This window comes from Cynocephalus volans, chromosome 9 (assembly GCF_027409185.1).
Source record: "Cynocephalus volans isolate mCynVol1 chromosome 9, mCynVol1.pri, whole genome shotgun sequence".
NCBI classification, from domain to species: Eukaryota; Metazoa; Chordata; class Mammalia; order Dermoptera; family Cynocephalidae; genus Cynocephalus; species Cynocephalus volans.
In genome coordinates this window covers 4,611,019-4,635,884 of record NC_084468.1, presented here as the reverse complement: position 1 = coordinate 4,635,884, position 24,866 = coordinate 4,611,019, and the positions used below count along the sequence as shown (strand labels likewise).

Sequence of the window (24,866 nt, the reverse complement as noted above, 5' to 3'; positions counted from 1 at the left end):
TTTCTACTGTGGGATGGCCACTCTTGAGATGATCTCAGGGCAGAGGGATGAATGAGGGAGAGAATGGCTCACACTGGCAATCGGGGACACATGGAGACAGACAGTCAGACAGAGCAAGAGAGACAAGGACGGCACCACATCTGTGGAGAGTCACAGGGATGTGCAGACATGACGCACACAGAGATACCAACATAGAGAGACGCAGAGACAGAAGTAGAGGTATGTAAAGGGAGGGAGGGACCCCGGGTGCGTGTTTTGGCACAGCCTGGCCTGGACGTGTCCCCAAGGGCGGCAGTGCCTCGGGAGTGGGGGACAGGTGGGGATGGGGCTGGGTGCAGCCTGTTTCTTCCTGCCGCTGAGATCCAGCTCCTCCCGTGCTCTGTCTGGAATTCAGAGTTGGCCGCCTGCCACTCCTCCAGACGCTCGGATGCGGAAAATTCAGACAGGCTCTCGCCTGGCCCGTTTCCAGATAACACTGTCCTCGGGAAAAAACCTTCTTAAGGAGGAGCGCAGAACTGACCCTGGGCCCAAACCCCTCCTGTCCCTCTTTAGCTGGCCCTTGAGAGGTGTCATGCTGCTGCCAAAGGCATGGGACGACCTCTCGAGCAGGCGCAGTGTTGGCACCGCAGACCTTCCCTGAGCTCCCTGTGGAGCGTGCTGCCAACGGCAGACTGGGGTTTTCAAAGTAGGAAAGTTAAGTCATGCTCCGGAATCGACTCAGTAACAGGTCCCGGGATCTAGGCGGTCCAGGGTGGTACGTACAGGCATCAGAGGTGGGCAACGTTTCAGGCGGTGCGGTTACAGGGAGAGTCTCCAAAAGGCTCGTTCAGTCGCTCAGTCACTCATCAAACGTCTGTGCAGAGCCTCTCCAAGGTGTCTCTGTGTCCCCATCTCAAAGCACAGCCCAGGGCCAGGCACATAGCAGGTACCCAGTCGTGTGTGGTACATGAGTTCGATCAGTGGTTGGATGGATGGATGGAAGGAAGGTCGAGTGGCAGTTGGGAGGTGGCCAACCAGATACCCCAAGGCGCCGCTCACTCATGGACAGCATAGATCCGTGGGACTGGGCCCTTCCCCGAACCCAGGCCCCGCAGACTCCACCCTGAGTACCTACTCCCCCGGGCTTCCCAACGGTGGGGCAGGAGAGGAAATCTCCCGTACTTCTCCCATCCCTTGACCCCCTTCCCCCCTCCCCTGCCTTCCCCCCAAACCGACCTACTCGGACCCCCCTTCTCACCTTGCTCTTCTATGCTACTGGGGGGAGTGGGCCTCTTGCTCGTCGATGGGCCTCTGCCTGGCCTCCACTCAGTGTGGCTATCCTCTTGTGAGCCCCATGAGCAGAAGTGGGGACCCCATCTCATAGGGCCAGGAACCCAGGTGGTGGGGCAGCTTCTCTTTCTAACATGAGCCGTCCTGTCGGCAGTGCCCCTCCATGACCTTGGGGCCTTAGCTGAGACATGGCAGGTGTGGGAGCCTCCGTGTCCTCATTTTCTTGGAGGATTCTCATACCTGCGTCCAGGAGGCAGATGGAAAGAGAGGTTGTAGCAAAGCCGGGTCACGGCTCCCGAACATAGGAGGTGTTGGAAGGACCATAACCACGGCTCTCTCTGCAGGGAGAAGGAGAAGCCTGCAGGCTGTAGAACCAGGCAGACCTGGGTCCCCTCTTCCTCACCGCCTACTTGCTGAGGGATTCTGAGCAAGTCACTTAACCTCTCTGAGCCTCAGTTTTCTAGTCTCTAAAACGGGGCCCTATGCGGTCACGGCGTGAGAGAGCACATTGAAAAAATAGAGTGCACTGTGTGTGTAAGTTACACGATTCTAACAAATGTGTTTGCTGTGCATCAGTGATTGTTCTAGCCACAGTGTCCTGGCTTCTGGTCAACAGCTGGCCCAAGATCCCCAGCCCACCCACAGCAGAGATGGCACTGCTGGCAGAAGCCCTCTCAGAGGTCAAGCATGGCTTCAGCTGGGTTCTAGGAGTGAGGGCTTGGCCGGGGGTCGCTCTGCCTTCACAAGGAGTGGGGTTTAGGACTCACTCACAGCTCAGCCGGGACACATGGCTCCCGAGCCTGGCCAGAGCTGGGGATGCTGGCACCATGGGTGTGGCTCACGGCCTTGTACACGCAGTGATTGGCACACAGCAGAGAGCTGGGGAGCCCAAGGGAGGTCTGCTCAGTGTGGGGGGAGGCAAGAGCTGCTCTCTAAGAGCAGTGAGACCCCCCAGCCCTGGTGACCCCATGTGCCTCCAGGGAGATGGATCCCAACAAAACCTCACACTCCCCAACCCTCCCTCCTGCTCTTCCGACTCTGCTGACCTGTGGTTGGAGCAATCAATTCTGCATGCTTGCTAAATGACGAGCCTTCTCTGGGAAAGGCTTAACTCATAATTTTCAAGTGCTTAAAGGCATCTTGTCGTTATTTAAGTCTCAAATGGGATTCTCAAGAATTGGAGAAGTATGTTCTGCCAATTTCCACTGCCTTTGGTTTGCTTGCCTGGAGAGCTGAGAGCATTAGGTTGTCACAGGGTGCCTGCTGGCGGTGGCGGGTAATGGGCCACGCAGAGACCGTGTTAGGGAGATGGCAATGTGAGCCTGCTCCTTGCATATTTTTACTGCCATTTATTGCTGTTATAGAAACTGTGTGGGCATTTCACTGACTACTTGGACTGGGAGCGGAGGACACAGAGGCAGGACTGGTGGATATACCCCCAAGCAGCAACGTGTAGCTCCTGTCTGAGTCCAGATTGGCAGTTCCATGGCATGGAGCAGGGGCCGCACAGTGGGTCCAGACCAGGGCACACCTGTGGGCACCTGGTGTGACTGAGATTCCTGCACAGAGCAGCGAGGAAAGGATGACTTTTCATAGGAGCTGCAGGCACAGTTGGGTGTCATCAGGGGGAAAATGAAGCTTGACCTGGCGCACACCTCATACAGAACCCAAGGGAGCTGTCAGCGACTGGCCCTTAGGGTGGGAGATGTTGCTGCTGCTTCCTGGGTCACCAGACACCCGTGCTCCTGCTCCCAGGAATCTGAAGTTCTACAGGAGATAGTAACTAGACAGAATCGCATAATGTCAGGTAGCAACATATACTATGAATAAAAGCCAAGCAGAATAACAGTTAGACCTACGGTGGGAATGGGGGCTACTTTAGCCAGAGTGGCTCTGGACGCTCTCCTTGGGGAAGTGACATTGAGCAGAGGCTGGAATGCAGTGAGGGGTCTCTCTGTTGGGGTCAGCAGGAAGGAGAGCAGCACGTGCAAAGGCCCTGAGGTGGGAGCCACACCCACGTCACCTTTCCTGGGCAATACGATGGACAGTGCTTAAGCCTCCCAGCAACAGCGTCTGAAGTGTTGCTAACCAGGGAAGCTCACTTGAGCCTTGGTGTCCGATGTTTTTATCAGAGGTTGGTCATATAGGCACAGCTGACCACCTGTGAAGGCAATGTTGTTAGCATAGACTGTCCACGTGGCCCAGGGCCTTGGTCAACAAAGCCACTCTTAACAGGCAGGGCATTCCAACGGCTTAGAGGTCACCTCCCACGAGTTGTCAAAGGCACGCCCTTTCTCTGGAATGTAAGGAGTTTGGATGGCCAGGTGTGCTGCGTGAGCCCCTTCTGCACAGTGGCCTAAAGCTTTCTGCTTCTGGGAGGGTGGGCAGGGAGCCGAGGGACGGGGAAGCAGATGCACCCCAGCCGGTCACTGACTGGGTCGTTCACGTCATTTACGTCCTGTGATCACCCTGGACTCTTAGGTCCAGTGAGTTGAGTGACCATCTCACAGTCACACAGCCTGTCACCATGCCCCCTCCATGGGAATGTGACATGGGCCACCGCTGCAGACTGCTGTCTTGGGATAATGCCGTTGACCTCAGAGGCATCCAGTAGGAGACTGGGTCTGGGGCAGGTGTGACCCTCCCCAGGGTTTGCCACATGCTTGTCCTGGAATGGGCACTGGATTGGGTCAGATAGCTCTGCTGGGTGGCCTTGGCTTAGCTGCTCACCTTCTCAAAGCCACCGCCTTGGCTCCCAGAACGCTCCCGAGTGCTTGGCACAGGGGGCCTGGCAGGGCTGGCCAGGTGGAGGAGAAGTGTCCTCCTCTGCAGGTGAGGAGAAGGATGCCTGGATGCCCATCTGTCCTGCTGATGCCCGGGGTCAGGGGCAGGTGCTGCAGCTGCTGCAAACTGCCCATGCTCTGCAGACCTGAGCCTAGATTACCTCCTATGACACTCACCGGATCAGCTCTCGGCGCTTGCAAGGTGGGAGGGGTTCAGTCTGTTTTGTCTTCTTGACTGTAATTCAGAGTGGGGAGTGATTTTAACCTCTGCCCTGCAGCTGTCTGCCCAAAACAGCCTGGAGTAGCGTGGACAAAGAAACACTGACCCTGGGGCCAGGAGACCTCAGTCAAAGTCACTCGTGGGCCACTCAGCTGCTGTGTGACCTTGAGCAAGGGACTCCTCTTCTCTGGCCTGTGTCCTCATTCATGGGAGGTGCAGCAGAAGCCCAAAGTCTTGCGTGCCCTCCTGGCTCTCAGGGAGGGGTCTGGGTGCTGAGAGCCCCATCAGCAGTACCGGTGGTGGTGTCTGAGTGGGAGCCATGCCGTCCACGCATGCATGCGTGCATGCACTGAACCAACGTTTACTGGCGCTCACTTCACGCTGGGCGTTGGGCCAGGAACAGCCACAGACCTGGTCAGATGCAGTCCTGGCCTCTGAGGCGCTCTCAGGTGGATCGAGGGAGCAGAAAGTCCATGTACGAGAGAGCAGGTGTCACAGTTGCTATGGCCTGCAGGACAGGAGCAGGAAGACCCACCTGGGCACTGGGGAGGGACAGCTGGCGTCTGCTCTTGTTTTCACCTTCCTAAAGTTCTGGAGCAGTGGGATGTCGGGCACATCCCCCTCCTCTCTGAGCCTCGATTCCCTCCTGTGTAAAATGGGGACCCCAGCACCACCCACTGCCTGTGCCTTTTGCGGGGCTGCCATCTGGCCCCTGCAAAACTGTGAAGGCCCCAGGCTTTCTCCCGAAGGTGCAGGGGCCCACTACTGCTTGTTTCTGGGGCGATTTGCATGATGTAGCAGAGGGCACTGGTGTAGGTTAAGGAAGAGGGGAACTCTGGGCTCCTGCGGGCACCCTGTGCAGGTGTTGGCATCTTGTGGGCATGGAGCTGGGGGGGAGCTTATTATCCTCATGGAATGCCATGCATTCATTCAACCAACACTGAAAAAAAATTATTTAAAAAAGCGTCCTTTGTACGCAGCTGGTGCTGACAGGACTCAGGGCCAGCACGGGAGTCAGGCAGTGTGGGAAGAGGGTGCTTTCTGGGGGGCGGCATGTCCCCCTTGAAGGAACTGGGCCACGCTCATCTCTTGCCACAGCTGAACCCTGAAGGAAAAATACCTGATTTGGAGCCTGTGCCTCCTTCCCTGGGTGGTCCTAACTCTCTGGAGAATCCCTGCCATGCTTGCAGGTACAGGTGTGAGAGGTCTCCCCCCAACACTGTCCCACTGGGGAAGTGGCTGCTGGCGAGGGGGCTGTGTCGTGTGCCATGGGGGTGAAGTTCATGGGCTCGGGAGCCAGATCATTCCTCCACATCTTACTGCCTGCTCTGGAAGACGGGGGTGTGAGGCTAGTGCTGTCCTTGCAGGGGTGCCAGGAGGACTCGATGGGCTGACACGTGCAAAGCACCTGGTTAGCGTGGAACTTGACACAAATGGGACCACTGAAGATGGGTTATTACCGTGATTGTGATTACCGCCATGTGATCATTATTGCTGCTGTCCATAAGGGTTTTCTGTCCAAAGACCCTAGGGACACGGTACGGAAACAGACGTCTGTAGGTCATAGGTTTAACTGTTCAGTTTTGTCATTAATCATCCTTTATTTTGTATTCCATGAACTTTTTGCCATTAAAAACTGTCAATCGGGTATCCCCGATTTCATGATTTAAAGCATATCTCTGACCTTTCCTAAGAAATGGAGTTGTCTGTGTTCATTGTGTCTGTTTCCAAATTCATTTTTGTACTTTGTGTCAACATATTTCTCTCAACTCTTTAAAATAGAAATCCCTTTCAGATCCCTCAGATCACATCTGCTAATATCTTCTACATTTTTTCCTCTTCTTTAAAAATGCTCTATATATCATTTAGGCTACCTTTAGGAGAACCGAACATAGTCAACTGTTACTCAGAAAATCAATTTAGAGTGTCAGATTCTGTAATCTGAGAACTGGCGCATGAAAATGGGATCATTTTTCCCCAGGACCCCCTAAGAATAAATGAGGACGTTTATTTTAAACATATTGAGTTGTAAGAGTTGCTCGGATCTAAGAACACATTTTTTCTGGCGTTGCACAGAAGTTCAGAGCGTTTCCAACTCTGTACAGAAGCTCAGTCCCACTACTGGGATAACCCTAGGAAACGATCCAGATAAGGAGGCTGGGGGTGTGCTCAAATAATGAAAATGTTGTTCATGAAGGGTGTGGTCGCTTGTCATAGCAATAAGTAGAAAACAGTAGATTTCCAAAATGCACATCATGCAGTAAACACTCAGTGTTTGTAGAAAGGATTGTAAAAAGTCCAGCCCGAGGAACGACCCGTCGGTAATGCCGCGCACAGTGGGTGGAATACTACGCAGCCAGCAGCAGGCGCCGGCCAGCCGGTGAGGGAAGCAGACGCAAGGCCGCGCGTGCACTGTCGTGGCGGTGCATGAACTGTGCTCACGTGGGACACGGTGGACAGGGACAGAGGCTCATGGTTGAGGTCGAAGCTGCCTCTTGTTGCTGTAGCTGTTTTCAGTTGTTCTTGTTCCATTATTTTTACCTGATTACAAGAAGAGTCGACGCTGTGTCCGCACATCAGGAAGGACGTTTTACCGTATGTGGATTGCTAACTTTCAGGAATTTTCTAAGACAGGATCCAGGTCACAAGGGTGGCTTGACCTGGCCCAGCCCCTCTCTGGTCTCTGACCTACATGGGGCAGCACCGGGGACAGGAAGCCCTTTCGATCTGCATCACATGGTCTGCAGAAACAGCTAATGCTGTTCGTGTTATTATCCGTCGTCTTCTCTTTGGCTGCTTCCTGCTTGAAATGACACTCTGGGCTTTAGAGTGGCGGGCATCCTCCCACGTGGGTTGGTTCCCTGGGACAACGTGTGGATATGTGTGATTCACGCTGTGCCGCAGGAGAAGGAAGTTAGACTCGGGCAGGAGCTTCGGCCTGGGCAGTAACTGGCCTGGATATCCTCGTGAGTCCTTCCCGACCAAATCCAAAGTGACCAGCCCTGGCTTCCTCTCAGTCCCTCTTCACCTCCCACCCTGTCAGGATTGCCAGAGACTTGCCTCTACCTGGCCGCAGACTCACCTTGCCCCTTCCAGCCCCCATCAAAAACAATTTCCCCAATTAACCCTGAAGTCACAGGCTGTGTCCTGGCTCATCCAGAGGTTGCTTCTCAATGAGCTACAATATGGTGTGACATGCAGTGTTGGCCCCTTGCCTGCAGCCTATGAGTGCTGCCAAGGTAATTGAGACCTCCTCTCCCTGCACCTGTCGCTGCTGCTGGCCCCTGGCTTGCGGGCTCTGCCTTCTCTCAGCTGGCTGGCGTGTGGCTGGAGCTTGGAACAGTCACCCGCCTTGGTTCTTGGATGTGTGCCTAGCTGAGGGCTTGCAAGAGCAGCTGTAAGTGCAGGAATATCCGCTGGAGGTCCAGGAGGCCCTGTGTGCCAAGGTCAGCATCAGGCAGCTCTGCCCACACCAGGAGAGTGACCAGGGGCACTTCCAGGGACTTGGGCCTCATTTAGCCTGGATGTTTATAAACAAATTCTAAAGACTATACCAGTCAGGACAAGAGCCATTGCAAAGGCCTCACCTGTGTCACTTTAAAACCTCCAGAAATAAAACCAGCCAGAATCACGATGCCCCTTCCCTTCCACAGCTGGAAGCCCATAGAAGGTGCACAATTTGGAAGCTGAGTCTGACAGAGGCTGGCTTCATCCTTTTTGACCCTGGGCAAGTAGCTTCACTATGTGTATCTTAGTCTCCTTGTTGGCACAGAAGAGAGCCATCACTTGGAATGGGGATTAAATAAGGGAGCCCGCCAGTTGTCTGCAGGAGATATGGCAGCCCCAGGGCGGGCTGTGCCTGCTGGGTCTGCTGTTGGTGTCTTCCTGGCTCTGTTGTCTGCCCCTGCGGACCCTGGCTGCTCATCTCCGGTCTGCAACTTCTGCCCTCGTTACTTCACCGCTGCTTTCAGGGAGCAGCCAACTGCCCTGACCTGCACCCTGAGCCACACCCACCCCTCGTCTGCCCCTCCTTCCCCTCCAGCTCCTGCAGCTCCTCTGCCCCCTTGAAGCTGTTCTCTGGGCTGCATTCCAGAGGTCCACTTTCTTGTAGTCTGTATCTTGGGCTCCCCAAAAGTGGGCACCGTGTCCTGGTCAATTGCAGGTGTTGCTGGAGTGTCACTCATAATGGAGGCTCCTGCAGTGCAAGGACAGGGTCTTTCGGGCTCCCTGTTGAGCCAGGCTTAACCCCTTCAATGCTGGTTCCCCAGGAGGCATTGGGGGGCATCTTTGAGGAGGAGGGGTCCTGGCAGATGAGAGGCACTAGGGGGGTGCAGGACAGCACCTGTTGACTCACTGGTGTGGAATCATTTCATAATTTGAACAGTTCATACAGTTGCACCAGCTGCAGAAGAGGCCTGCCCACCCACTGTGCACGCCAGCTCTAGCACAAAGCCTGGCACATAGCAGGTGCTCAGGAAAGGGTTATTGACAGGAAGCCTGGCCCTGACAGAATTCACTTATCTCAGGAATTTAGAGATAGTGAGGGATTCGTTGACAAGGATCCAATCCTCATTATGGAGTAAATGAGACATGATTGGCCAAGAGCCAGGCATGAGCAGCTGTACAGTGTGTCTGGTAAGGTTAAAGGTCATGCACTGATTTCCATCCCTAAGGTGTAGGTACTGGTCGCAGGTAAGGGGAACTGGAGAGCCATTGGGACTAAGCCCAGCCCATCCCCGCTTTGTTCTGGAAAGATCTGCTAGCGAGTGTCATGGCCCCCAACACCAGTGGGCACAGAACATCACAAGGCCACAGCAAGGCCCTGAAACCACATGTGGAAGGACTGGTGGGCTGGTGGGGTGGATGCAGAGAGGTGGCCATGGGGAGGCTGCCCCTGTGAGTTCAGGTGCCATGGAAAATCTGGAGCTCCCTATAGCCCACCAGCCCTCCCAGCCTATGGGGGTACACCTGCACTGACTGGAGAACTGAGAACGAATTAAGAAGCCCTGAGCCAGTGAGATAACCACAGTCCTGACGGCACAGCTCCCAGGGCTGGGCTGAGCTGCCATCAGCGCCCAGTTGCTGGCAGGTTAGAGAGCATTGGAGTTGCCCTCCAGACACTGCCATGGTGAGAAATGGCGCCAGAAGGTCCCGGCGTGTGGGATGGGTGCTGTGTCCTGCCATCAGCTCTGGGACATGGTGCACAGCTCGTGGGACAGCCTGGGCCATGTAGAGAAGACAGACCTGGAGCCGACTGCTTGGGCTTACACTGTGTTTTCTGTAGTTGCTGTGATCTTGGGCGAGTTACTTTATACTCCGTGCGCCTCTGTCTCCTCATCTGTGAAGCAGGAAGGCGTTCTCCTGTTCTGATGTGGCCGCGATGTCTCAGGTTACCTTCACCCGCCCTGTGCAGATGTCCAAGCGTGGTGAGTGCAGGTTGATGAAACTGTCCCCAGAGGTCTTTCATGTTGGAGGGTGCCTGCACTCTCACCGTGTGTCTCTGCCAGCCCTGTATTCAGATCCTGCTGCAGTTGGGAGATTGCCTGGCGCTGTCTCCCCCCGACCCCTTGCTGTGCACCCCCTGGAAGGCAGGGCTGTGTCTCTCTCCCCTCCGCTTGCCCACCCAGATGGCACCCAACTCCCTGTTTCACACTCAGAATCTCAAGCCACCTTCCAGAATTTTCTTGAATGATCTCAGTGCCCTAGAAGTGCCCAGTGTCACCTTAATTCCCTTTTCCTCACCGATCCTGAAAGGGTTTATTGGAAAGTCCGGGCAGCAGATCAAAGCCTCCTATTTGTGGCTCTGTGCAGCTGTCAGGTCCCCAAGCACCAGGTCTATGTGGCATCCGCTGTGCCTGCTCCTTCTCACCTCACATCTCAGATGAGCCCGGCCTGGAGCACGATCAAGGCTCGGAACACTCTCCACTGGGAAAACACGTCTCCAACATGTGTTGCCATCGCTCAGAGAACAGGCTTGCAGTCCCTTCTCTTTGGACAGGTCCCTTTCCTCCCGGGCCTCAGTTTCCACATATGTAAAGCATAGGTGTTTATGCCTACCCTCCAGGTGGTTACAGCGTCTACTCAGGTGCTTTGTAAGCTGTCCATGCAGAACATGTGCCGGCACCAGAATCGCGATTATTGGGAACATAAGGCATGTCCACACACAGCTGTGCCTTCAGGCGGAGGGCAGCCCATGCTGTAAGCAGTGTGACAACTGGGGACAGTGTCCACTTCTCTCAGGTGATGCAATAATGCAGACGGTGCCACCTGCCCTCATGCTGGCTCCACACACGCCCTCTCTAATCCTCAGACAGGGATATGAGGTCTGTACCATCAATCCTTTTTACAGATAGAGAAATTGAGTCTCAGTGAGGTCCAAGCCCTGCCCAGCCAGCGCTCGCAGGTGCCTCGTTGGGAGGAAGTGCCAGCCTGGCAGGTGGGTGCCATCTTTTCACACCTGCCTGTGCTTTGCATGTTAGCGCATGGAGTCAGGTGGGAGAACAGGGGCTTCTTGCCCGAGGAGGGGGGATGGGGCTGAGCACATGTCCCGCCAATGGAATAATTATAGAGTATGAAAATGGCTTAATTAAATCATTTTAGAAGAGACTATGCACAAACACTCAGCAATTAAGCAGCCAATTTGCAAATAGCAATTTTCCAACTGCACTTGCCTTCCATGTTTTATTTGCCCGTTTTTAGACTCTTTAAAAAAAAACTTTAATTTCAATAAATGTAGATTGGAATGATCGCTTTCTGAGTTACCAGATGCAGTGAGAGAACTTGGCAATGGTATGGAAGGTCACCCAGGGGACAGCGCCGGGCACAGAGGAGGGAGGAACTCAGTGAGGATGGCTGTTCTCCGCCCTCCTCTCTTTCCTTCGTTCTGTTCTTCTTCTGCATGAGCTGAGCTCTCACCAGGGATTTTGACTGTCCCACCGAATTTCTCCCCAGCAGGGCAGGCTCAGGGGTCACCAGGACAGCTGAGGAAGGGCGTGTGGGCATTAGATCTACTGAGCCTGGGTGCTGGTGCTTAGACGTCATCAAACCCAATTCCCACATTTTAATGGGAAACTGTTGCCCAGAGAGGGAGATCTGCTCACCTGGGGTCACATAGCCTCCGGGCCTGGCACCCAGAACACCTCCAAAGGAACCCAACAGGCACTTATTGAGTGCCAGCTGTGTGCGTGGCTGGTGAATTCTTGGATGGCCTTGGTGACCGTGTTCTCCCTCTGAAGGGGGACCCGTATTGGATTCAGGAGGAGGTGGCATTCAGTCTGGGGTTGCGTTCAGAGGGTCCTGCTTTACGTCCTGCCCCTGACTGACTGGCTGGGTGCTAAGGCAGGTCACCCTCTGTTTCCTGGACTTATGCACAACAATAAAGCCCACCCCGTTTCCCTGCCCGCATCTGGGCTCCACTGAGAGGCCCGGCAGTCAGAGAGATGGGGCTCCCATGCAGGCTGGTGGTGGCACCCTCTTTCCCTACATCCAGCCCACTGTGAGCCATGACAGAGGTGAGCGGGGGCCACAATCATCTGTCACACTGTTGGCTGCTCCTGGTTCTCACTGTCCTGCCCCAGCCGGCAACTGTTACACACACAATTGGAGCATCGACCCCTGTCTGCATCTAGCTCCCAGCACTAGGCCTGGCACCCAGCAGACACTCAGCAGGAGCACGGCCAATCCCTGTCACTAGGGCCCCCACCAGCCCCTCCCTGTGCCACTGTGTTCCCCTCAGCCCACTTTCCTTCTCCCGGTAGCAACTTTGCTCCAAAGCCGTGCACCTAAACCCTACCCTTGCCCTTCAGTGCCCCAGCAAGGGGGCCTCTCTCCCTCCTTGGGGTCCCAGCCCTTTTCTGTGGGTGGAGGAGAGGGCTGCCGGCCTGGGCTGTGCTTCTCTGCTCTACCATGACTAGCTGCCCATCTCTACTCTTCATTGAAACCAGGGCTGCAGGGAGATTTCAGCAAGAATTAGGCGTGTGAGGTGTCTAATGTGGAGCCTTCCTGGTGAAGAATAGGTGTTCAATAAATGCAACTGCCTATAGTGGGCTGAATAGGGTCACCTAAAATCTGTGTCCACCCCAAACCTCTGAATGTGACCTTATTGGTCACAGGGTCTTTGCAGATGTAATTAGCTAAGAGTTGAGATGAGATCACTCCAGATTTGGGGGGGGGGGTGCCTAAGTCTGGTGTGGAGATGGAGGCAGGGATTAGAGCAATGTGGCCACAAGCCAAGGAGTGCCTGGAGCCACTGGAGGCTGGAAGAGGCAGGAAGGACCCTCCCCTGGAGCTGCAGAGGGAGTGTGGGTCTGCCGACACCTCGACTTCGTACATCAGGCCCCCAGAGCCATGTGCGAGAGAACGTCTGTTGTTTGAGGCTCCAGTATTTAGTGTCCGTGTGACAGCCCCGGGACAGAGCCATGGCCTTAACTCCAGCCCTCCCCCACCCAGTCTCGATCCCCCCAACCCTTCACAGCACTGGAAACACTCAGGAAGTAGTCAGCTGGGGCGTGTTTCTGTTTTTTAATGTTCTTTGAAGGAAGGAATTTTGGAGCTTTTGATGGTCAGAGAGAAGCACGGCCGTCGCTGCTTGTCCCCAGGAAAGCAATGCAGCGGCACCTGCTGACCCCGTTCTCTCTCCCCACCCACCTCCTCCTCCCACGGCCTCTGCCCCCCAGCCCAGCCCTGGGAACTGCCTGCTGGAACCGGTTCCGTCCTCCCCCGGCTGCCTCTGCCCGCTGGCTTCAGGTGTTCTGCCCACAGTCCAAGGGTTGAACTCTCCCTCTGACCGTCTCAAGCGTGGTGTGGGTGCTACAGAGATAAGACCACCTGTCATCCAGGACACGCATGTCCCCAGCATCCCTGCCCTGCAGCAGAGACTCGGCACATCCCCCAGAGCGGGCGTGCTCTTGGGGGCTCCGCCCAAGACACAGCAGGGAGAGGCAAAGGCCACACAAAACCGCTGGTCATCTTCTTCTGGTTTAGTTTCTTGGAATAAATCCCCATCGTGAAGATATCACCCTTGCTAGGCTTACTTATTCGTCGGAGAGCGCGGTCTGGCAGGAGGTTTCCCAGAGCACTGGCCTCGCGAGCAACCAGATCCGCTTAGTGTCTCCTGCAAGGGGTTCTGGGAGGCCAGATGACAGTCGGGAAAACTTGTGGGGCAGCTGCGGGTTAAGGGTGTGGGGTCACAGCCTTGTACATTGATGGGGGCCCCAGAGACCTCTGATCCCAACCCCCTCATGCCTCAAAAGAGAAAACTGAGGCTAAAGTCCTCCATGGCTGCCCAGGGAGCTGTGGCGTCAGCAGCGGTGTGGGGCTGTGAGCCGGAGCAGAGAGATGTCCTGTGGTCCCAGAGGGCTGTGCACTTGGGCTGCCTCAGAGGCCTTGGTGGGTGCCAGATGAGTGCGCTTCACTGAGGGTTGCCCTTCCGCCCAGCCCAACCCTTCACCCTCTCCCAGGCAGCACCCACCTGAGCAGCATGCCTGCACCTCTGTGTCACCTGGCGTCCCCTCCATCTCCTCCCTCAACCCAACACCTCGGTCAGCCCGGGTGCTGCTGGCTCCACTTCCCAGGCTAAGTCTTGCCCCTCCTTTCACTCCTCCACCACTGCCTCGGTCCCTGTGCCCCCCTGCAGTCACAGCAGTCTTTCTGAAATAGCTGCAGTGACAAGCCCTGCTACGGCGGGTGCTGCGCCCAGGCACTGTCTAAGCACGTTCCCTGTGGTCACTCAGCTGATCTGCTGAGCCGGAGCCTTCCGGATGGGGACACTCACTGCCCCAGCAGAGCCCTGCTCACACTGCAGACCAGGGTGTCATTAGGAGTAGAATGCAAACCATGTGGGTCATTTCAAATGTTCTAGTGACCACGTGAAACAGTAAAGAGAAACAGGTGACATGAAGGGACCTGGAGGGACCTTAGATTCAAATTACTAAGTGAAAGGAGCCAGTCTGAAAAGGCCACATGCTGTCGGAGTCCACTCTGAAAAAGGCAAAACCATGGAGATGGCAGAAAGATCAGGGGTTGCCAGGGGCTGGGGGAGGGAACAGGTGGAGCACAGGGACGTCCTAGGCAGTGAAACTACTCTGCGTGACACTACAGTGGTGGGTGCAGGACATTACGCATTTATCCAAACCCCCAGAATGCACAATGCCAAGAGCGGACCCTTGTGTAGGCTGCGGACTCTGGTGAAAGTGACATGTCAGTGCAGATTCATCAGTTGTAACAAATGCACCACTCGGGGGGGATGTGGATCGTGGGGGACACTGCACGTGTGGGGACAGGGACTATATGGGAACTCTCTGCACTCAATTGCTGTGGCCCTAAAATGGCTCTAAAAAAAATCAAGTCTAACAATCAACAAAGAACAGGTGAAATTAATTTTACTAATAGATTTTAATTCACTCAGTATATCCAAACTATTATTATGTCAGCATGTACTCAATATAAAAAATTATGGTGAAATATATCACATTCTTTCTTTTGAAGTCTTTGAAATTAGCGCATATTGTGCAGCTCCAGTGCTTCTCAACTGCAGCACGTTCGCCACCTTCCGAGTGCCAGGCAGCCTCAGGTGTCCCCGTGGCTGCTGTCTGGCAGGGCAGGTCCAGCCTTCTCTGTGGCCTGGGGACCATGCCCAGCCGCCTGGAGACACACCACTCCCCACCAAGTTCCTACACATACCCCTCACCTGGCTCACGTGCCCACTGGTGGGCAGAATAACGCCTCCCATACTCGCTCCCATCCTAATCCTTGGCACCTGTGAAAGTGTGACCTTACATGGCCAAGGGGACTTTGCAGATGGGATTAGTTAAAGACGTGGAGACGGGGAGATTATCCTGGATTATCCGCATGAGCCCTATGTGATCGCAAGGGGGGAGCCGGAGGGAGATTTGACGGCAGCCGCTGGAGCTGTGGGTCAGGAGACTGGGGTGATGCGCTCTGGGGAGGAGCCAGGGCTGCACGAGGGCTCTGGGAGGCGGGAGAGGCAGAGAATGCACTCTCCCCCAGGCTTCCAGAAAGCACTGACATCTTGATTTTAGCCCCATAAGACCTGTTTCAGACTTCTGACCTCCGCAACGGTATGATAATAAAGGTGTCTTGTTTTAAGCCACTAGGTATGTGGTAACTTGTTATAGCAGCCCTGAGAGACTCATACGGCTCTCCTTGAGGAAGTCTGCCCAGCTGGCATTAGGTTCCCTGCTCTGAGCCTGTACCCACCACGGGGACCTCCTCATGGTCGGGTAGGAGAGGATGTGGGCCTGGATGATGGGGGGATGGAGATGTTGGAATGGAATGAGAAAGATCTAGGAGGAAAAGTCAGCAAGGTGGGTGATGGATTAGATGTGGTGGCAGGGGCAGCCTGGAGGGGGCCTGGGGGCTGACGATGGCCCCTGGGCCCCTGTGTGATGTCCTCTTAGCATCTCCCAGGGCCCTCTGGACATTCCCCTGAGATGTCTGTCTGTGCTCTTGCTCTCTCTAGCTTTCACTCCCAGCCTGTCATCACCGTAAGGGCAGGGACAGTGTCCCCAGCTTCTGTTCAGTGGGGGCACATAGTAGGTTCTCAACAAACAAGTGTCATATGAGTGAATTTGAACAAAGGAATAAATCTGGATTCCCAGGCCTTGGTGGAGGGTTTAAAGCATAAAAGAGGTAAATCAATATTGGGTGAATGAAAGAAGCATGAACTAATGTCCCCGGCAGCTGGCAGGAGGCCTAGAACTTGGCCTGGCCTGCCACTCCCCTGCCTGGAGCGCTGCACCCTTTCCTCGGGCTGCCACGCAAAGCTCCACAAACTGCATGGCCCAAAAGAGTGCAAGTGCATTCTTCCACGACTCCAGAGGTCAAAGTCTGGGACCGATTCCTTCCAGAGGCTCTGAAGGAGGATCACCTATCTTCTCTCCCAGCGTCTGGTGGCTGTTGGCCATCCTTGGTGTCCCTTGTTTTGCAGCCGCAGCACCCCAGTCTCTGTCCCCATCTGCACTGTCATTCTCCCCTGCATCTGTGTGCCTCTGAGTTAAGGCCCACACTAATCCAGTATGACCTCATCTTAACCCGATTACACCTGCAGAGACCTCATTTTTGAATAAGGCTCCACTCACAGGTTCTGGGGGGATGTGGACTTGGGGGCCACTGCCCGACCCTTCCCTGGCACCGTCTGTGAGACAGCGATCCCCTGTCACCCCGCCATCGCCCCCACACTGTGGTTCTTCTCCCAGCACTCGTCACACCCCACACCTGTGCTGTCACGTTCTTGCCTCTTTATCTGTCGTCAACCCTCCACCTCCCCTTGCCCCACTAGAGGTGGATTTCTAGGCAGCAGGGCCTTTGTCCCCGTGCTGCCTGCCGCAGGCCCAGCCCTGGCCAAGGTGGGGAACAGGGGAGGCAGCTGGACCCCGGCAAGGTGTGTGGCTGAGGTGGGCGTGTGGGTGGTGGGGATGGAGAAAACGGGTACCTTGTGAGCTGTGTGGGAGGCAGGATCAGGAGGCAGGTCTTAGAGATGGCCAGGCTGGGGTGGGGGGACGGGGGAGGAGGCCCAGAGGGGCTTCACCTGCGTGGAGCTCGTGGACAGCCATTTGCTTCTGCAGGGGCTCTGGAATTTCAGGGTCTCTGGGTCGATCCTCTGCTCATGGGCCTCTCGCTCCCTCCTTCCCGAACAAAATCAATTCTCTGAGGCTTTGAGAGTAAGCGCTCCCTAATTACATCCTCACGGGGCACTTTGTTCTCTCCAGCCATGTCATCTCTGGGGACGTGTGGCCACGTGACCACCAAGCCCAGAGATGATAAACGCAACTCATTTTCCTGGAGCCTCAATTTCACCTGAATATTTAGGGAGGAAACAGATCCACGTAGAAACCACCGATGGTTGTATTGTGGAAGGGAATTATGAAACTCCCAGTGGGTGGTGGCTCCCCTCAGCTCCCTGGCACATCCAGGCACCTAGGGCAAGTCTGAGAAGCACCACCCTGGTCCAGCCCCTCCCAGGGGCAGAGAGGGGAAGGGGCAGCCCAAGCCACACAACAAGACAGTGCAGCTGGGTCAGAGCCAGGGTTAGCGCCCGGGCCCCATGTGGCACTGGGGTCTGAGGGGGAGCACCACAGCTCCTGGATTCCAGCCCACCTCCCCTCACCCAGGCTGGTGACTCCCTCCCACGACCTTCTGAGCTCGGCTCCCTCCAGCAGGTCTCAGCAGTGATTAGACTGGGAAAGGCCCCACAGGACACTGTACACAGCAGGAGCTCAGCGGGCGTGGGTCCTTTCCCCACCTGGGTCTGTGTTTGCTCACCCATCAGAAGATGACTGAGAGGAGCTCTCGAACCCCAACATCTCTAGAATTGCACATTTACAGCTCAGGGCAGGGATGGGAGACCCCGCCCCGAGGACCTGGCTGCCCCCTCCAATGCAGCCTGGGTTCCTGCTGCAATTCCCACCTATTTTAATGGGAGAGGAAAAGGGATGTTGGTTTTAGGTCACTGGGACCTTATGCAGACTTAACCCTATGTCCTGATGTATCTGTGGCTTCCGACCACAGATGTGCAATGGCCTTTGGTGGATGGCCTCGCTCCCCCTTGTTGCTGCTGAGCTGGGGTGTTTCAGAGCTCAGCAAGCGCAGAGATTCTTGCCTGCATCCCCCCGGTTACAGGGGAGGAGCGCGGGCCCAGAAACCAGGAGGGGCTGCCCAAGGTGGTACTGAGCTGCAAGGCGGTGAGCCCAGCACGGGGCTTGGGGTCTGATTCTCCAGCAGCTGCCTGAGCTCTGGTACCTTTGCCCTGTCCCCTGCCATCCTGTGCTTGGGGTGGCATCAGGGTGGAGGGTGGAGCTCCCTGGAGGAGTCCAGAAAAGGAAATGGACACGCAGGCCGGCCACTGTGAGGCCTCGGCACAGTCGATGAAGGTCTGTGCAGGACACAGGATGCCAGCTCGGCATCGGATGGACCACTTACTAGCCGAGTGGTTTCAGGCAAGAATCTATCCCCTCTGAGCCTCCTCTGGTCAATAGTGAGATGGACATAGTGACATGTCTGTCAGGGGTTTGTGAGGAGTCAAAGAGATGGAAGGACCTAGAAGTGCCTGGCACATATCAGGCATCCAGGAGGAGACTGGCTGGGATTCCAGTCAGGAGGACCTGACTTCAAATGCAAGCTCCAGACCTGAGTAAGTCCTCCATGTCCCCAGGGGAGGGGACATGCTGCCCCCTGGGAGAGTGGCAAGGACAGTCTCACTGGCATGTGGCTGGTGCTGGCTCTGTCGTGGGCTGCATAGATGCTGTGCTGGAGGGCACGTGGCTGACAATTGTCCCCTTGTTCCCCCAGGTCGTCAGATTTTGGGACATCCTACACCAAGCTCACTCTCCAGCCCGGCGTCACCACTATTGTCGACAACTTCTACATCTGCCCGGCCAACAAGAGAAAGGTATGCGCTGGGCCAGGGCTACCGCTGTCCAGGCTCCTGCCTTCACGGTCCCACCTGCGTCACATGAGCCAGGACACCGCTGCCTGGTCCTGTTTCGGAATGGTGGCCAGAGTGGGGGCGTTGACCTCCTAGCTCTCTCTGGTCACCCTTCCCAGTTGTGCCTTAATCCATTTTGGTGAATGTGTTTTACACCACCAGGGAGGCCCTTGGGGAAGGGGCTTCCTGCTTATCAGGAGTATGTTTGTCTCCCCCCACCCTGGATGCAGCATCCGTGGGGCAGACACGCAGGAGGTGGGGTGTTGGGGAGCAGGTAGAGCTGCTGTCCCTGGGCTGGAGTCGTCGGGAGGCAGCGTCACGCAGCGCTTTCTTCTGAAGGGTTTGCATTGGTCTGGTTTTGCTTCGGCTTTGACTTTTCCTTGGAGCGCTACCGCCATCGTCTTGGTCTGGGGGGTCCTGACACTGCTTGCTGGCTGACTGTACATTCAGAACTTTGTCTTTCCACGGCTCCCCACTGCCAGGTCCTGGGAGGAGACCCCTCCCGCGAAGGTGTGCTTGCACCCTGGCCACCTTGTGACCCCAGAATGCTGTCTGGGATGCACCTGGGCAAAGCTGTCCTGCCCACATGAGTTTATTCGCAGAAGCAGCTCAAGGTCACAGAAAGAGACTCGGACAGGTCAGGCGGAATCCCAGCTCAGCTCTCTGTGGCTGTTTCCTTGGGAGAATGGGATGTAACCCGCCTCTCGCACAGGGAGCTGTGAAAGCTCGGATTCGGTGCCCAGAGCCCCTGTGTAGTGCTTGGCGTGCGGCACCCGCAGTTGCTTTAACGCTGACTTTAAAGGAGACCCAAGCAGCCGCAATCCTGCGCGACTTCTGTAAGTGAACAGAGCACCCCGCAACCAGAGCCGTCGATGCTGGACGGTGGCGGTGCAGAGGGTGCTGGACAGTTGCGATGCCCACAATGAGGGAAGGCTCAGGGGCTCAGAGGATCCGGTGTGTGCTTGAACTTGGCCCCGGCGCAGTCACCGGTGGAATGTGACAATCAGGGTGCAGACTGGCTGTCTAGGCAGTATCAGCTGCGCTTTTTAATGGGATGTCATCTTTCTTTCTGAAGAGGTTGTTTTGCTTTATTTTTTCCTCTCTCTGACTGCTGCTGCTGTAAACACTTCCTGATGGACAGAATTGGGATGCAGAGGGGGGGAGGGCTGCTGCAGGGGGCAGATGAGGGAGACCTTGCCCCAGGGACACAGGCGCCTGCCCAGAAGGAAATGTCTTGGGCATAAGGGCAGAGAGGGGGTGGGTTCATCTGAGCCTCCCCTGATCCTTTCTAGACTTTGCTCTGGGGCTTCACGTGCCTAACCTCAATCCCTCCCACAACAGCCCAAGGAAGGAGGCAGAAAATCGAGGCAGGGGGCAGTGAGTCTTACCCAGTCATGCAGCCAGTGGTGGGAGGCCTGGGTGTGAACCCAGCTTCATCTGAGTCCAAAGCAAGAGTGGAGGGCATTGTCCATGCTCCAAGAGCAGCGGAAGCCTTTGTTTGCAGGAGAGACCTCAATGCTGGCCAGGAGCAAGGGCAGACGCCACCCCCTGCCTGGCCCTTTCCCGTCTCACTGGGGTCGTTGTGACTCCACTGCGAGACAAAGGTGAGCCTGTGTGTGTATTGAGCCCAGGTCTCTTTCTCAGGCCTGCTTGGGAACAGATGCTGCATTTGCAGGTGGTCTGAGGGACAGCACCTGGTCTGGGGAGTCCCTGTCTTCAGTCCAGCTTTGCCAGGTGCCCCCAGTGAGGGGACATCAGGAGGGTCCCTCAGTGCTCTGAGCCCCAGGTGTCTTCACCTGTGATTGAAGGGACTTGCCAGGTAAGTGCCAGGCAGAGCCTCGCTCATAACTGCCACTTACTAGAGGCTGAATAGCTGCCCCCAAGATGTCCCTGCACCGATTGTTGGAACCTACGAATGTCACCTTATATGGCAAAAGGGACTTTGCAAGTGGGATTAAGTGAAGGATCTTGCGACGGGGAGGTTATCCTGGATTATCCGGTGGGCTCAGGGTAATCACAGGGTCCTCATAGAGGTGGGCGGAGAGGCAGGAGCAGAAGGACCCCGGGCAGTGGAAGCAGAGCTTAGGGGGAGGCAAGGAAGGCCCGGGAGCCCAGGAAGGCCCGGGAGCCCAGGAGCGCAGGCGCCTCCGGAAGCCGGAGAAGGCTAGGGAACGGGTCTCCTGGCGCCTCGAGAAGGAACCTGCCCTGCCGACACCTTGGTTTTAGACTTGCGTGCTCCATGACTAAGAGAGAATAAATTCCTGTTTCGAGCCACAAAGTTTGGGCAGTTTGGGACAGCAGCCACAGGAGGCGAATCCAGCCTTCTGTTCTGGGCTGGGCTGAGGGGTGGGCGCTGCAGGCGGGGGCAGCACCCTTCTCTCCACGCACAACTGCCCATCCCAAGCCACGCTGGGGAACAGCCTCCCCAGCCCCCTTCCCATGGCCCCAAGGGAAGCCCACAGCCCTCCTCCCTTTCCTGCTGACACACTGACGTGGCTTCCTGCTGGACCCCAGGTGGCAGGAGCAGAGTGGCAGGAGTGCCTGGCCTCTGTCCCTGCCCTGACCTCTCCCTGAGCTTCCCCCACCTCAGGACTGAACCCACCCTCCCTCTGGAAGGCCACCCTCTGCAGCCCCGGGATGAGGGCACTGAGAGGCCCACTGAGGCCTGAGCTAGTTGCTTCCACGGGCCCTGGGACTCCAGCCACGGCCGTGTGTCGTGGAGGCAGGGCAGGCCGAGCAGCGTGGAGGTGCCGCGTGTGGGGGCCGAGCGTGGCCGACGTGGGCTCGGGGTGAGAGGGCGGCCCACTCCTTTCTCTGGCTGAGCGTCGCTCCGGCTCCACAGCTCACTAGCTTGGCGACCTTGAGCAAATTCTGAACGCATCTGGTTCCCAGTTTCCCATAATAACAGCGTCTACACTGTAGTGTTGATGGGATTAAGGAGGCTCTACTTCTCAGCTGCTCAGACAGAGCCTGGCCCGAAGGAAGCCCCCACAAGCGCTCCTGTGGCCACTATTCTTAGAAAGAGAAGAGCTTGTGAGAGGGCCGAGACCTGTCCTGTGGAGCGAAGGCCCGTCAGGTGGTTGTGCCTGATGTTCAGGGGCATTGCCCTGGCCCTGTGGCCCAGCCTGGTTCCCCAGGCCTGAGTCAGGCTGCCTGCTGTTGGCCTGGGCTCCCACACCTCTGTGCTTCCAGAACAGATGAGTTATCAGTGAGAGAAACGAGGTGGCCATCTGTTATCTAACAACAGGGCAGTGTATGTTTCCCTGCAGGACTCCTGGCAGCCTGAGCTTTGCCTCTCATGAATGAAGCATTGGCTCCTCTGTGCACAGAGCTGTGGACAGGCCACATGCTGAGTGGGACTGGGGACAGATCCTGCCTGCCTGGAAGGGCACAAGGTCCGGGAGGCTGGGCAGCCTGTAGGCTCAGAGGCCAAGGTGAGCAGTGACCCGAGCTGCAGGCTGCCGCCTCCACATTCACTAGCAGCACAACTGTGGGCAAGTTAGTTAATCTCTCCATGCCTCAGTTTCCTTGCGGGTAGAGTAGGGTCATAATAGCTGATAAGGATCATGTGAGTTAATATAAGCAAAGTCCTTAGAATAAAGCTTGGCACACAGTTAGACAGAGGGCTTGCAGCGGGTGGGAGCTTGGTTTGATTTGATTTCAAAGGCATTCAAAGGCAGAAAAGCCGCAGTCACTGTTACAGAAAAAACCTAATTTAAGGTAAGGAAGAAGCCACAGGGGCTGGTTCTCAGGAAATGCAGATGCAGTGCACTGGGGGGCGGGGTGGGAGGCTTCCGGGAGAGAGACCCCCGTGCGGTGTGGAGGAGAAGCCTCCTTCCTTCACCCGCTCACCTCCCACTTGCTGGGTGCATCGTTCACCACCTGCCAGGCCCTGGCTGGAAGCAGGTGTCCTTCATACTCAGTTACGTGGGTGGGGGGATGTGCCTTGGGAGTTTGCATTGTCACCTCTGTTGCCCAGGTGGGAAAGTGGAGGCTCTGGAAGCTCAGAGGTCTGCCCAAGGTTGCTCTGCTGGTAGATTGAAAAAGGCATGCCCTGACACATTGTACTTGGCCTTGAACAAGGATTCAGATTCAAACCCAGGTCTGCCAGACCCCCAAGCACCCCTGCAGCAAAGTTCCAGGGATCCGCGGTGTTCCCCATGTCTAGGCCAGCCTAGCCCTGCCCACTCTGCTGGAAGTTGGAATTCGGCAGCTCTTCAGTATGCATGAGCTCTGTCCGATGGCTGCTGAACTGTGTGACACCGGGCAGATGCTAGTTCCTCTCTGGGCCTCAGTTTCCCATCCAGAAGACGAGAAGGTTGAACTGAAGCCTCTCCAAGCCTCTCCCAGCTCAAACATCCTGGCTCTGCTGGTCTCCTCCCAGAAAGATACTGGGAGAAGATCAGCAGGCAGGGATGAGACCACAGGGGCATGATCCCGACTCTGCCCTGTCTGCCCCGTGCCTTGGCTGTCTCCCCTGCAAGAGGGCGGGTTGGGCAGATCTCCAAGCCCCTCTCAACACTAATATCTGTCCATTCAACAGATGTGGGTCAAGGCCCTGCTAAGAGCCAGGCTGTGTGCCTCGTGCTGGGGAGAGAACCCTCTGTCCAGTCTTGTGGATAACAGATGCAGACTGACCACCTACTGTGTGCTGGGGGCCTTGGTGGGCACTGGGGAGCAGAAGTGAACTGGACAAACAGCTCTAACCTTCTAGAACCTTTGAGAGTCCGAACTGCACCTCCCCTGCTGCCCGTTTGTGGGAGGAATAAGGAAAGGGCCCCAGTGATGGACGGTTTTGCAGGAAGACGTGAATACTGTTAGGGGGTCCATTTAGCAGCAATTACAGGCTGAGCAGCACTTTATAGCTTCTTAGGAGACCACTTTGCAACCTGTCTCACAGAATGAGTTCCCTTTTATTTTTGTCTTGTCTGCATTATAATCAGAGCTCCCTGCGCAGGACATTCTACTATTGTCATGGTATAACCTGAGGCCTGGGGCGCCCTGACAATCCCCAAACATCCCCACATGCCTTCCGAGCTGCCTGCAATTCCCACATTAGCTGCCTTCCAGCTCGCCCCGAGAACCGCATGGCACCACAGGGGGTGAGGGCACAGCCCAGAGGAGCTGGCCCGGGCATGGAACTGCTTTCCAGTGTCGTGTTTCATATTAAACATTCATGTGAATTTTCATCTGACTCCATTATGTATTGGTGTTAGTTTGAATACTAAAATCACACACACATTTTCACCAAAAATCTTTATGTCTAACTGATGAGCCAGGAAAATGCAAAGTCTCAGGACCCCCTGGCCCACCCCCCACCAGGAGCCCCCTGGGCAGGTGACTCCCGAGCACAAGGACAGGACAGGATCTCCATCAGATCATCTGTCCGTCCATTCTGCTTACTCACCCCGGTCTTTATGAGGAACGGCCACCTGCCAAGCGTTTAGGACCAGGGAGTGAATCAAACCAAAACCTTGTCTTCGAGAAGCTCAGAGTGTCTCAGAGAGTAAAAACATCCGCTTGGCAGAGGCAGTGCTGGGTGTGATGAAGAATGGCTGGAGCTCTGAAGGCCCTTCGTAAAGAGCAGGCCTGGTATTAGGGGCATCACACACGTACGTCAGCCTTGCGACACTGCACGGGCTAGGGACGCACGTGCCACCTCACCCGAGAAAGGAAGAGGCCCAGACAGGTCAAGGAGCTTCCCCAAGGCCCCCAGTCAGCGGGTAGCAGAGTCAGCATTTGCCCCAGGCCTGCAGGACCACGTCAGTACCGCCCTGTCCTCTGCCCCTGCTGCCTGGGAGCAGCTCTGTCCCCACCCGAAACTGCCTGTCCTGCGGGTCACCAAGGCCCTGCCTCCAGGTCATGGGCCTCAGAGCTGCCAAGTAGCTAATGCCAGTTTCCAAGTTCTCTGCACCTCAGAGTCCCCACCAGGAAGGTGGGGTGATGGTGCCTCAGCTTCGTGGGGCTTTGTGGCCCCTGCCTCCCCTTCCTGCCAACCCTGACCTCTTGGCGCACCCAGGGTTTTCTTCCCTCTCCTTTTTTTGGGCCAGAGCGGTGTGTGGTGGTGGTCAACCCCACAATAAGCCAAGATTAGCCCAGGTTCTCTGGATGTGGTGACCCCAGACCCTCTTCTGTGGCTCCGCGGGCACCG

At 56.1% G+C, this 24,866-nt stretch overlaps 1 protein-coding gene across 2 annotated transcripts in view; it reads left to right on the top strand.

The window, feature by feature from the left end:
* The window catches only part of SORCS2 (sortilin related VPS10 domain containing receptor 2), a 502,479-nt gene that overhangs the window by 281,492 nt on the left and 196,121 nt on the right, over positions 1-24,866 (top strand). For both annotated transcript variants that reach the window (XM_063107926.1, XM_063107927.1), the window contains exon 3: positions 18,580-18,679. In XM_063107926.1, coding sequence (XP_062963996.1) covers positions 18,580-18,679 — 100 coding nt within the window. The remainder of the gene's footprint in view (positions 1-18,579; positions 18,680-24,866) is intronic.